The 13,406-nt window shown below is 46.2% G+C and overlaps 1 protein-coding gene across 5 annotated transcripts in view; it reads left to right on the top strand.

Moving 5' to 3' along the window:
- Positions 1-13,406, top strand: part of DDR2 (discoidin domain receptor tyrosine kinase 2) — a 182,496-nt gene that overhangs the window by 78,889 nt on the left and 90,201 nt on the right. For 2 of the 5 annotated variants that reach the window (XM_005203519.5, XM_005203518.5), the window contains exon 1: positions 11,785-12,037. In XM_005203519.5, coding sequence (XP_005203576.1) covers positions 12,005-12,037 — 33 coding nt within the window. In that variant the 5' untranslated portion in view covers positions 11,785-12,004. 5 annotated transcript variants of the gene reach the window in all.

Here is a 13,406-nt window from a genome sequence, read left to right as displayed (position 1 = left end):
TCTAATTTTTAGGATGCTCCCCTTTAGTTTTGGTCAATATCTTCCTCTTCGAAACTTCCTTAGCTATGAGTTTACAGGTCTGTTGCATGATCTGGATCCTTCTACTTCAGGACAGTGTATCATGTCTATAAAGACCATCAACTCCCAGTAGATTCTTCTTTTTTCCAGTTGAAATATTCCAAAGTCTCCTTCAATGAATGCTCTTGGTTGCTTTGTAGAGAAGTATCCTCTCCTCCCTTCCCACTTGTTGAATATTAAACTTTTTGAACCTGTGGATCCTGGAGGTTCTTCTTCCTTGGAATTCCACAAAGTCTTATATGCCTTCTCTGAGGAAAGTCTCCTTCTTCTTATAAGTTCCAGTTGTACAATTTTGAGTTCTTTTCTTACTCCTTTATCTTACTTTTCTTCCCAGCATCCTTGTGCATCAAGTACTGAGCCATTTTTCTTATCTTTACTCCTTTATAATTACTGTCACTCTGTCTTCCATCTTGGATTATTTCTTCCATTCTCCTTTGAAAAAATTTAAATTCTTCCATGATCTGGAAAAAAAAAAAAAGGAGACACTCTTTAGATCTTTTTCTTTTTCCTCCTGCTATGAAATCAAATTATAGTTGCAGCCCTTAGAACCAATGAGTGCAAAATGACCAAGAGCAACATAACATAAAGTCTTATCAGTTCAGTTCAGTCGCTCAGTCATGTCTGACTCTTTGCGACCCCACGGACTATAGCGTGCCAGGCTTCCCTGTCCATCACTCTCATTTTGCCTGGATGCTGTCAACCCAACTAGATCATATATGTGACTCTGAGTATAGATAATTCATTGCGTGTGTATCACTGGTAAAGTCTTGAGTATGCAGTTTGTCAATGTGGGCTTAAGGATAGTTACTGCCAATGGCAGTTTAAATTTTACCTGCCAATGATTTCAACCTTATAGCTCTCATTCTTCTCTCAATTCTACAGAACTTTTACTCTTTACCATAGAATGTAATTACATAAACTTTGGTACTGCTTATTGTCAAGAAGGAACAAAAAATGAGAGCGGGCATGTCCTTGGTGTTCCTCTCCTTTATTTTTCAGATTAATAGGATATCAGGGGGAATATTTAGTTCATCCAAGGTTACACCGTTAATTGAGCAGCTGGTCAGATACTGTTTCCACTAGATCACTTAGCTAGGTAACTCTTTTGGCCTTAGTAGAGAAGGAGGCTTAAACTGTGGCATTTCTGATCTCTAATGTGTGTGTTCATTTTTTCTCTTTTGCCACTTAGCACACTGTACCTGGTATAGTTCTCAATAAAAGCTGGTTAATGAATATTTCAAGTTTTTTGTTTCTTTTTGAAAGTTGGAAAGATGTTTAAAGAGAAAAGACCATATTGAGTAATGAGGAATTCAGTATAACCATGGAGGTCAGATCTTGGGAGAAAGAGGCTGTGAGGTTTGTTCAGAGATAGATAAAGCATCTTGCTGGGTGCCATGGTGTCTACAAAGGATGTAGAACTCAGTCCAATCTCAGTGAGTTTGTAATGGGATGAATATACTTGGCACTGTAGAAATGGGATAAAAAGAGAGACAAGACTGCATCATATTAAAAAAATTAACTTCCAATCCAAAGGAAAATATAATCAATGAGGAGCTCAGAGACGGGAAGGCAATGGAAGGCTTGCTGTTATGTTGGAAGGGTGGTAAGTATAAGTGAGACACAGGTGTGCTCCAAAACAGTATTGTTCATTGAGTTCCAGCCACAAGTGGCGAACAGTTCACAAACCCACAGTCAGCTTAAGTTCCTGAGGTGGTGGAGATTAAGAATGTAAAAAATGGAACAAGAGTTTATTAGGCACATTGGTTGTTGTTCAGTTGCTAAGTCATGTCCCACTATTTGTGACCCCATGAACTACAGCATGCCAGGCTTCTCTGTCCTTCACTATCCCCTGGAGTTTGCTCAAACTCATGTCCACTGAGCTGGTGATGACATCCAACCACCTTATCCTCTGTCACCTCTTTCTCTTCCTGCCCTCAATCATTCCCAGCATCAAGGTCTTTTCCAATGAGTCGGCTCTTCACATCAGGTGGCCAAAGTATTGGAGCTTCAGCTTCAGCATTAGTCCTTCCAGTGAATATTCAGGGTTGATTTCCTTTAGGATTGACTAGTTTGATCTCCTGCTGTCCAAGGGACTCTTAAGAGTCTTCTTCGGCACTCAGCCTTCTTTATTGGGCACCTTGTGTGTGCTTGTGCTGAGTCGCTCCATCCTGTCTGACTCTTTGTGACCCCATGGACCGTAGCCCACCAGGCTCCTCTGTCCATGGGATTCTCCAGGGATAATACTGGAGTTGCCATTTCCTTCTCCAGGGGATCTTCCCAACCCAGGGATTGAGCCCAGGTCTTCTGCATTGCAGGCAGACTGCTATACATTAATTCAATAGATTTCCCGAGCACTTGCTCCATGTCAGGCAGCCTGTTAGATGTTGGGGATTCAGCAGAGATCAAGGATCAGTGCTATCTTTGCACTGGAGAGTAAATTCAAGAGTAGGCCAGGCTGTGTGCTAGGAACCGGGTGTTCCAGGTCCTGGTTTCCCTGTGTAATGAATTTTACAGTAGTTTCTTCTGCTGCACCCAACACCAGCCTTCTTCAGAGTCTCTGCCTCCCTCAAGCCTAGTTCTGTTCCCTGTGAACAGGCTGGGATCCCCATGGATTGGTGACATCACCCGCCATTGGATCTCAATGCACATTCCTGTCGTCACTGGTGAGCAGGGTCCCGGTGAAAGGAGCTCAGTCCTTCATTTGACTTCAGACTTTCCACTTCCCTTTTAAAATGTCTGACTGGCATAGTTATTTCTCAATAACTCAACATCCTCAGCCTGAAAAGAACCCAAGGCTTAGGAAAGAGGTGCCCACGTGTGTTTGCTGTCAAACACAGATCACTGGCCACTCCCCTCATCACTCCTGTCTCTGGTGGGAACATTATGCATTAGAGGTTCGGAGTCTGGGGTTGGCACGGTGTAGAAAGGGCACTTCCCTGGCCGCAACCCCCATGTGTTCTAAATGCCATGTTCCCCGGTCACCAGGGCCAGCCTTAGAGCAGTGGTGTCACATGGCCTGAGAGCCGTGAGGGGCAGGGGAGCCAGATGTGCAGAGCGTGCGTGTGTGTCTCGTCTCTGTCTGTGGAGGGTTGCTGTGGGCATGTCCTACTCTGCAGTTTGACACACGTCAACATCAAATGACTGACGGCACCTCTGATCTGTCATAGACCGTTTTATAAAACATGAGTTAACCAGGGTCTCTTCATGCTGAGCTTAACAGTTTAGTTATTTCTTGCTTTAAGAATGAAACTTGTAGGGTCTGCTAGGTTCCCCTGAGGATTTGTCCTTTGGTTTTGGGGAGCCCTGAGGGAGAAAGTCCCTTCCACGTCCCCACGGTTCCTTCCTTTCTGATGAATGCTTGCTCTTCTGCTCAGCGGATGCCTCCCAGGACCCGGAGGGAGATGAGCCTCCTTCTGCAGAGACCTTTGGCTGGACTTCTCTGGCTCTCCCAGAGGTGAGAGACCGCGGTTCCTGAAGCCTCAGGCTTGGCACCAGCTCGGCCGTGGTGGATCCAGGACCCTGACCTCCAGCCTCACTCCATCTAAGGGCCTCTGTGTCCCAGAGCGACCTTGTGGGATCTGCCTCTGACTGGCTCTTCACAACCTCTGCCACGAGTGATTTTCGCTCTAGACACGGGCCAATGGATTCCTGAAAGGGGCTGTGTGGGCTCTGCTCTCCATCTCTGCCCTGGTGTGGGTCTGGCGGCGTTCTCCTCTGTGGTCTGGGCAGGGAATGATGATGAACCAGGGCTGCTGTTGTTTTTGTTTTGTGATATTTAAAGCAAGCTAAGCTCTCATTACTGTAATACAGTATATGCTTTGGGCTGGAGGGAGGAGTAGCATCCCTCCCGGATCAGGGGCAGTTCTGTGATGTTGCAGGGAGCCTGGGAAAGTGTTTGGACCATGGCTGATAGAGTTCAGAGTTCCAGGGCTGAGACAGGCTGCAGAGCTCCCCCACTCTTTCTCCTCCCAGCCCGCTCACTTGAACCAGGAGGGAGCTGAGCTTGCTCAAGGAAAGGGATTGCTCAGGCTGTAGCATGGTAGTGGAAGGGTTGGGACTAGAATGCAGGCCCTTAGATGGATTTGCGATAGTAGGTACAGCTTCTGCTTCTGCCCTCCTCATTAATTCAAGATCCTTTTGAGGCTGCGAACTTCATTTTGTATCTGTAATTTTGTATTCTGTTTCTTAAGCGAAGGGGCCCTTCCAACTGTCTAAGTTTCAAGAGCCACAGAATCGCCCGTCCCTGCCCAGACCTTTCTACTACATTGAACTGCCTGTGTTTGTGAGGAGAAGGGGCAGATGGGAACACAGAGCTGTCTCAGTGCTGTGATGCCAAGTGCAGCTCTGAGGTCAGGTACCTGAGGGGCTCCAGGTCAGCCAGTGGGAATCAAGGAGCACGAGGTGCAGGCAGCGGCATATGATCTTGTAGTCTCACTCCTAGGTATGTGTCTGGAGAAGATTCTCATGAAAAGAGATAAAGGCACCCCAATGTTCATAGCAGCATTGTTTACAATATCCGAGCTACCAGGGAAGCCCCAAAGACATAGGAGCCACCTTAAATGTTTATCCTCAGATGAGTGGATAATGAAAATGTGGGATATTTACACAATGGAGTGTCATGCAGCCATAAAAAAGAATGAAATACTGCCATTTGCAGCAGCATGAATGAACCCAAAGAGGATCATACTAAGTGAAGTAAGTCAGAAAGTGAAAGACAAATACCATGATGTCTCTTGTATGTGTAATCTAACATATGATACAAATAAACTTGTTTGCAAAACAGAAGCAGACTCACAGATACAGAAAGCGAACTTATGGTTACCAAATGGGAAAGGGGCTGGGGAGGGATAAATTAGGAGTTTGGGATTAACAGGTATACACTACTGTATATAAAATAAATAGCAAGGTCCTATTGTATAGCACAGGGAACTGCTTTCAATATCTTATGATAAACCAGAATGGGAAAGAACATGAAAAACCATATATCCATATGTGTGTGTGTGTGTGTGTGTGTGTGTAAATCACTGTGAATATAACTGAATCACTTTGATGTATACCAGAAACTGACACAACATTGTAAATTGACTATACTTCAATTTAAAGAAAAGGTGGAGGCCAGGGGGACCGCCCCCTGAAGGCAGATTCACTTGCTGGCAGTGTGATAGCAATCTTGCAAGTGTAGGCGAGCTGAACTTAACTTTGTGCCCAGTGACAATGTGCAGTTTGAGTGGACTGGGTGGGGAGAGCATGGCAGAGTGCAGCCCCCAGACCTCATCGGCCTTCCGGTGGGTAGCCATTTACTGAATGCTGTTGCACTTGCCACTTGTGTGATCTTGGACAAATTATCTGTTCTCTGTGTTTCTGTCTTCTCGTCTGCAAAATGAGGACAACAATAATAAACACTTCCGAGAGTTGTTATGGGGGCTGAGAAAATTCATGTAACACCGAGCGTATTGCCTACTGTGTAATACGTGCTCCAGAAATCTCTACTGTGGCTCTCATAAGTGCTGAGATAAGAAATATCCCTGCCCTTTGGAACTCACAGTTTTACTGAGGAGATAAGATTGTCCCACATACATACAAGCACAGTTAGGGAATATATCAGTCAGTGGATGGTATCTGCTATGTTACGGGGCATAGATGCAAAGGAGTTGAGCGAGGAGACTCCATTTTGACCTGGAAGCACTGCCAAAATGGAGGGGAGAGACTAATTGAAGAAGCCGGCGCACTCCATCTTCTCAGCTGTCAGCAGGGAGATGGACAGGCCAACAGCCTCTCCTGGATCCTAAGGATCCCTCTGGACATCTGTTCATCTGCCTAACATGTTCGCTGATTGTCTCCAGACTATGCTTTGAAAATTCAAAGAGGGCGTGACAAGGTCCCTGCCTGCAGGCGCTCACACAGCCTAGCGGGGAGGGGCGTCCAGAGAAATATTGCTACTAACAAATGTTCTATTCATATCTATATATATCTCCAAGGCCATCATCTGAGGCCAAAGGTGGGATGGGGCAAGTCAGATAGGTGTTCAGAGCATGAGTTTGAACAAAAGCATGGATCTACTTGGTGAAAAGGGACAGCTCTAAAGCCATGAGGTCTCATTCAAAGGAACTGGAAGGTGTGAGTCTTTCTGCAGGAGAGGTGGAGTTGATTAGAACTTTCTGAGACAGAGAATCCCCATTCTCAGTCTTTGAGACCAAGATCTCAGGCTTTGAGACCAGGATCAGGCACGCTTTTGGTCTCTCACTTGTCCTTGGCAATGTAGGGGTTAGGAGCTGAGCTAGGAAGTGGGGAGGATTAAGCCTGGCAGGTGGGAGAGAGGAGGCTCTTCACACATCAGGAGTAAGTGCCAGGCATTGGTGACGCACAGGGAAACTTCCTGAAGTCAGATGAAGTCTGCAGATGTTTCATAGTCTTAAATAAACTTATATTTTCTGGTTCAGAGGCTTCCAGTGAAAGTAACATAGAAGGGAATGCCAGCTAGCAATATGAAGGAAGCGTGAAATGCAAAGGGTTAGAGGCCAGACTTCTCGTGATCAGTGACATTATTATTTTGGCAAGGATTGCAGGAGCTGCAGGTGAGGAGGGAGTGACTTGCTTGAAGAGAAGGGTAGGAAACCAGGAAAGGAGTCCCAGACATTTGGTCCTGACCCAACTGCTGAATGAAACTTCTGGGCTCTGGGGTTTGGGCAGGGACTCTTGGGCTATATTTGTCTAAGGTGGTGGGGCCCCCTTTACATTTAGTGTCTATATGTCCCCATGACAAGAACTGCATAATACCGCATCTTCTGCTTTGCTCTGCCACCCCTAAACTCAGAGCAAAGTGAGAAGATTGTTTATCACTACTGCTCCATGTCCTTGCCTTGCTTGTTTTTCTTAAGACTCTTAAGCGTAGGAAGAGCTTCAGGTCCCCAAAAGGGGCTATGAGGTATCTGAGCTTGGTAGTGATGGCAAATAAGCTGGTCAGTGCTGAATTCCCTTCTTTCTTTTTCTCAGCCTTGAAGGTCTTAGTAAGTCTTTACCTCTTTCATTGGCCAGCCCCGTCAAACTTTGCAGTTTTTCAGAATTCTTTGCTTTTTCTTTTTCCTTCTAGGTCTTTCCTAAAGTCCATTATTCATCCAGGCCCACTTGTGTGTCTCCTCCTCTATCGCACCATCCCTGTAGCTATGACCTGCCATGAACTTGCTATCTTCACTTTTCCAAATGTTTGCACGTGCCAGCCACGTAACTCTCCTGATGCTTTTTTGTTGTATTGCCTCCAGATGACTCAACCTGTACGGGGCTCACAACAGATTTTCCGTATATATGTGTCACCTCAACTGCTGAGCTGTTTTTGTTCCTGTGCACCATTCTATTCATAGCAACACTTGTTGTTATTCAGTCGCTAGGTCGTGTGTGACTCTGTGACCCCATGGACTGTAGCACGCCAGGCCTCCCTGTCCCTTACCGTCTCCCGGAGTTCGCCCAATTTCATGTCCATTGAATTGGTGATGCTTTCTAACCGTCTCATCTACTGCTGTGCTCTTCTCCTTTGGCCATCAATCTTTCCCAGCATCAGGGTCCTTTCCAATGAGTCAGCCGTTTGTATCAGGTAGTCAAGGTATTGGAGCCTCATAGTACTACAACTAACAACTAAACACTAACAGGTACTTACTATCTCCCAGGCACCGGTGCTATAAGTCCTTTACATGCATCATCTCAGTTAACTATAATTGTGACACCATTTTCTACTTTTATCCATATTTCATACTTTCCAGATCTATAGAAAAGTGTCCTTCAACCCAGAGATCAATTAGTATCTGGCTGAAGTGCCTGACCTGTATCATGGCTGAAGTTTTCACTACAGAATACAGTTGCAAAGCCCTAAGAGGTGAAATCCTTGCTTCCTCGTTCAGCTGATGGTCTCAGAGAAGGTGAGGGATCTCCATTCTTCTGTGGCAAAAGCACTGGTGTTAACCCTTGTATTCGGGAGTCCCTGAATATGTTAAGGGAAAGACACCTAGGTCCCTTTGTTGAAAGGGGAGATGCTGGCTGGTGGGCCTCCTGCAGGGACCTGAAGCAGGGTTCCCTGGCATCACACCTAATCTCTTCTGAGGCTCAGGAGGGTTTCTTATGGATGGATGAGATCAAATTTACTTCACATTGATTGGGCCTATGCAAATTAATAAGCAGCCTGATGGAGACATGTGTTCTTAAGAGGCCAGCACTTCCATGGACCCCAAGAATAAGGCAGCCCTCGTGGACATGGCATGGCTGGAACCAGGTCTTGGCCCTCGTGGCTTTGGGTGGCTGGATTGAAATGTTGTTGGGACGTGTGCACTCTCACATGGGGACAGAACAGCACTTGCTCTAGCAGTATGATCACATCACTGTCCCTCCAGACACGGCCTAGCCCTGCTCTCCTCAGCCCCAGGCTGGTTTGTGCTGCGCTGGTTCATAGTTAAGTGCTGAGTCTTTCATGACTTGTGAATGACTGTACGCACAGGGTCAAGTCACTTTCTCCAGAGACAGCATCACTCCTAGGATGTTCCCGACGAGGTTTAGTGTGCTTGTCAAAGGCAAGGAGTTTGTATTGCTGGTGTTGCCTGTTTTGTTACTATTGAAATGACCTGCCCATCAACTGCAAGTGTTCCTGAGCACCCACCGTGCAGGTGTGAACCGGTGCACGTAGAAGGTGGTGACTGAGGAGGCATGTTTTTGCCTGTAACTTGCAAATTTATTGAGACAAGGAGATGTACATAGTAAAAATGAAGTAGAAATTTAAATATCTGTGAAAATGTATGAGCCGGACATTGTTCTAAGTACTTGCTATGTAATAACTCATTCCATCCTCGCGACACTCCTACAGAGTCCAGGTGCAGGTGTGTGGTCACATAACTGGTGCAGGATTCAAACCTGGAAAGTCTGGCTTTGGGCCTGGTGTCTGGGAAGGAGTTGTTGGAGAGAGAGGTGGTCAAGCATGGGGTGCAGGGACCCAGGGGCAATAGGAAGGGGTGATATAGTGAGTAAGATGCTGCTTCCAGATTCACTACCAAGCCCTCAGGGGAAAGGCACTTTACATGTGGATGGTTAGTCTTTCAGCCCACCTCTGGGTTTAATGAGAGAGCCGTGTCTCTTGCTCAGTATTGTTTCCATCTTACCCCTAGACTTTGAGGCAATGGACAGATTGCTGACGAATAAAAACCAGGCAGCATTCAAAACCCAATCCTTGGGTCTGCAGGAAGCTGTGCCTTCTTTACCCAAGGAGGTTGTTCCAGTAATTTTTTGCCATGTGATGAATCACCTCACAACTTAGTGACTTAACAGACAGCAATCATGTCATTCTTGTTATCGCTTCTGTTTCTGGGGACTGGGCTCAGCTCAGCTGTCTTGCCCACGGTCTCTCCTGGGATTGTAACAGTTGATGGCTGAGGCTGGAGTCACCTGGGTGCCTTCCTCACTCACAAGTGTGTGAGTTTCTGCTGCTGCCTGCAGGGACCTTGGCAATGGCATCTGCCAAAAGACCTGTGTCTGGCTTTTCCACATGGCCAGGGCTCCCATATTGCCTGGCAGTGCGTTCGCAGGGCAAGTCTGTGAGAGAGCCCGGTGGGTGCGGGTTACCTTCTGGGACCCAGCTCTGGAGGTTCACAGCCATCACTCTTCCTGTTTTAATTTTGTTAGAGGCGAGGCACCCTGTTGAGCTTGTATTCAGGAGGAGGGAAACGAGATGCCAGCTTTCCATGAACACATGGCTCCAGGTCATGCATTTGTATACACATTTGAAAACCATCACAGAGATTTTCCAAATAACTTCACTCTGGTTTAAAGAGATCAGTTACCAAGACAGATGGGGCTAAAGCAGGTGCGTGTGCTGAGTTTGAGGAAAGAAAAGCAGAAGGCTAGGCCAAGGGAGGCAGTGTCATCAGAGAACCCATGCTAGCCTGGGTGACCAGAGGCCTGGCCCTGCCTCTGACCAGCTGTTGCCCCCACGGAGGCCTCTCTGCTTTGGGGGCTGACTGACCTTCCTTACCTTTAACCACAGAGGATTAATACAGTTGAGTTTTCAGGTACCTTCAAGCTCTTGTGGCTGTGAGTCCATAATTTTGAGGACTACTATCTTTATTTCATCGGAGAAGGTGATGGCACCCCACTCCATTACTCTTGCCTGGAAAATCCCATGGATGGAGGAGCCTGGTAGGCTGCAGTCCACGGGGTCGTGAAGAGTCAGACACAACTGAGCGATTTCACTTTCATTTTTCACTTTCATGTGTTGGAGAAGGAAATGGCAACCCACTCCAGTGTTCTTGCCTGGAGAATCCCAGGGACGGAGGAGCCTGGTGGACTGCCGTCTGTGGGGTCACACAGAGTCGGACACGACTGAAGTGACTTAGCAATCTTTATTTCGTAACCTCCAAAACCTTCTGACAGACCGTCAGTCAACCCTTCTGTTGAATGCCTCCAGGCAGCCCTCTGCTCCCCAGGACTTGGCTCAGGGGTCTGAGGAGCCTGGGTAGAGGGTGGGATGGGGCAAGAGAATGAGAGAGGCGGGGTGGGGAAGGTGCTCAAGTGTGGGAGCCTGGAAGTCAGGGTGGGAGTGAGACAGCCTGGTGGAGAGCCGAGGCTGCTAGAACTCAGAGAGGCCGAAGGCTCTGCTGGGGGTTTCAGCAGGCCAAGGGATGAGCTTCTAACAGAGCCTTTTGGGTTTAGAAAACACCCCGCCTTCACTTTGTATCAATATTTTCCCTCCCTCCTCCTCATCTCATGAAGGCATTATAGCGATTATATCCTTAGAAAGGATGGCAGACAAATGATGTCACACCACGGATGTTCTGTGGTCCCCTCTGCTCTGGCAGGAGGGGTGTCTTCCACACAGGGATCTCACTCAGTGACCTCTAGTTGTCTCCATTTTACAGATGACAAGGGTGAGGAAAGCAAAGTACTCTTCTAACGAAGGCAGGAGCACAGCCGGCTGTGTCCTCCTCCTCTCAGCAGCGAGGGTCAGCTTGGGTCATCTGGGGAACATCCTGTGTGCTTAAACACTTACAGACCGGGCCAACCCAGGTCTTTGGCTCAGCACTAAGCAGCTACATTTTGAGAGGCAAGAGATTGGGATTCCCAGAGGAAAGTTGGGAATGAGGAAGACATCAACAAATCCTTGGGAATCAATATAAAACAGGAGGATGTTCGGTACAGTGAGGGGGTGTATGTGTGTGTGTGTGTATGGCTCTTCTTCTGCCAAAACTAAGCTCATTTCTGCATATTTGTTTGCTGAGTATTAAATACTCCAAAGATTGTGCTTTTTATTTGTTGAATCTGAAATGAAAAATGACTCAGCAGAGAGGAAAACAAGCCTTTAATGCCCTGAATGGCCCCTGAATGAAAATCTATGGTCATAGAGCATGTGGCTTCTCTTCTCCCCACCAGGCTCTTCAATACACACACGAGGACAAGCATACCATGCCCAGCTGTGCACACGCCGCACCTCAGATTGGCTCCTGTTTGACCCAAGTCCCTTTATCTCATTTCCCTTCCCACTCCAGCCTTTCCAGGGCCCCCACCCCTTCCTGCAGGATGGTCTACCCGGGTTTAGGTGGAGGGACCCTGGCTGCAGGCCACAGCTGATTTTCTAGAAGGGCAGGCACTTCCTATTTGGCTCCTTTCACAGGCTCAGTGTAAAGATCCCTCAGGGAACTCTGAGACTTTGTTTTTCCATAAAGTGGTAGTCACCTCAGATTATCTCTAGCTTTTAGACCTGGAAGGATGGATTATCTGGGAAGAATGACCATCTGCCAAACCAGATGTTGCCTGCTTGGTACACAAGCTGTATTCCTGGAAAGTTGAGCATAAACTGGATTTAGGTATACTGAATCATATTCTGAATTATTGGAAGGATTTTCTATCAAAGGAACTTAGCAGCAGATCCTTTTGCAAAGTGAAGAATTATTTTGTAATGTGGAGACTCTCTCCACGATTTATGAGTTTGGTAAGTAGATGGAACATTTTTGTATACTGAATGTTATTTTAAATGTACTGTGTGGAAACTTGTTATTCAAAGGTACTCAGCACTGAAGGCTTGTTCAAAGATTTATTGTGTAATGCGGATAAACTTTTCATGATTTATGACCTTGGCAAGTTCAGGCATTTCTTAAAGTGCGATATACCTCCAACTCTGCTTCAGAGAAAAAGGTGATTTTTGCTAATAATCAGATTTGGGGGGAAAATGCTAACTCTACTATCTGTCAGTTATAGTCACTTCAGAGGGACTTGGGAGAAATAGAGGTACTCAAATTTTCCATCTTTTTTTTTAGGGCAGGAAATCCTAAGGGTGGCTTTTTTTGCCTACTTTCTGTGTTGTCACCAAGGGGAAATTATGGTGCTATTTTTTCCAAATAAATGCAGTTAACTATTATAGCAACATTTATGAAACTGTTTCTTTTTATATTAAATCTGTATCATCTAAATAAATATCGCCTCCTATCTACCTCTTCATCATGTGTTTACCTCTTGTCTGTCTGTCTGTCTATCTGTCTACCATCTATCAGTCCTGTCGTAGAAAGCAGACACTGCAGTACGGCTCGTGTTTTGGAGCCCTCGAATCTGTTGCTCCACCAGTGCAGGGAGCCTCACACCCTGAGACCCCAGGTGTGTGAACTACGTGACAGGCCTTAGCTCCTTGTACACCCTTTCCCACTCAGCAGCTCAGAGGACGTTTCAGAACTCATCTTCGGGGCTCGATCTCCACTCACGCTCCTGTTTGAGCCCCAGAGTAGAGCTTGTGCCTGGGAATGTGGTGTGACTCCCGGCTCAAATAACATACAACATTGTGTAAGTTTAAGGTGTACAGCCTGCTGATCTGATACATTTATATGCTGCAAAATGATCATCATCATAGCATTAACTAACATCTTCATCCTGGCATATAATTTCTTCTTTGTGGTAAGAATATTTAATATCTATACTTTGGTATAAAATATAGTATTATCAGCTATAACCACCATGCTGTATATTAGATCCCCAGAACTTATTCATCTTATAACTGTAAGTTTGTACCTTTTGATTAATACTCCTCCATTCCAACCCACCCCCTTCCCATGATAACTACCACTTTGTTTCTCTGAGTTTGGCTTTTTTTAGATTCTACATATAAGTGATAGCATAAAGTAGGAAATGGTCCAACATTAAAAAAAAATTTGGCTGCATTCTGTGGCATGTGAGACCTTAGTTCTCCAACAAAGGCTCAAACCCACACGCCCTCCATTGGAAGGCAGAGTCTTAGACCCTGGACCACACAGAAAGCCCCTGGTCTAACTGTCTATGGCAGTCATAAAAGAAGGGGATTATACTTTCTCAGT

Source organism: Bos taurus, chromosome 3 (genome assembly GCF_002263795.3).
Source record: "Bos taurus isolate L1 Dominette 01449 registration number 42190680 breed Hereford chromosome 3, ARS-UCD2.0, whole genome shotgun sequence".
Classification (NCBI taxonomy): Eukaryota; Metazoa; Chordata; class Mammalia; order Artiodactyla; family Bovidae; genus Bos; species Bos taurus.
This window is presented reverse-complemented; position numbering and strand designations above follow the sequence as displayed.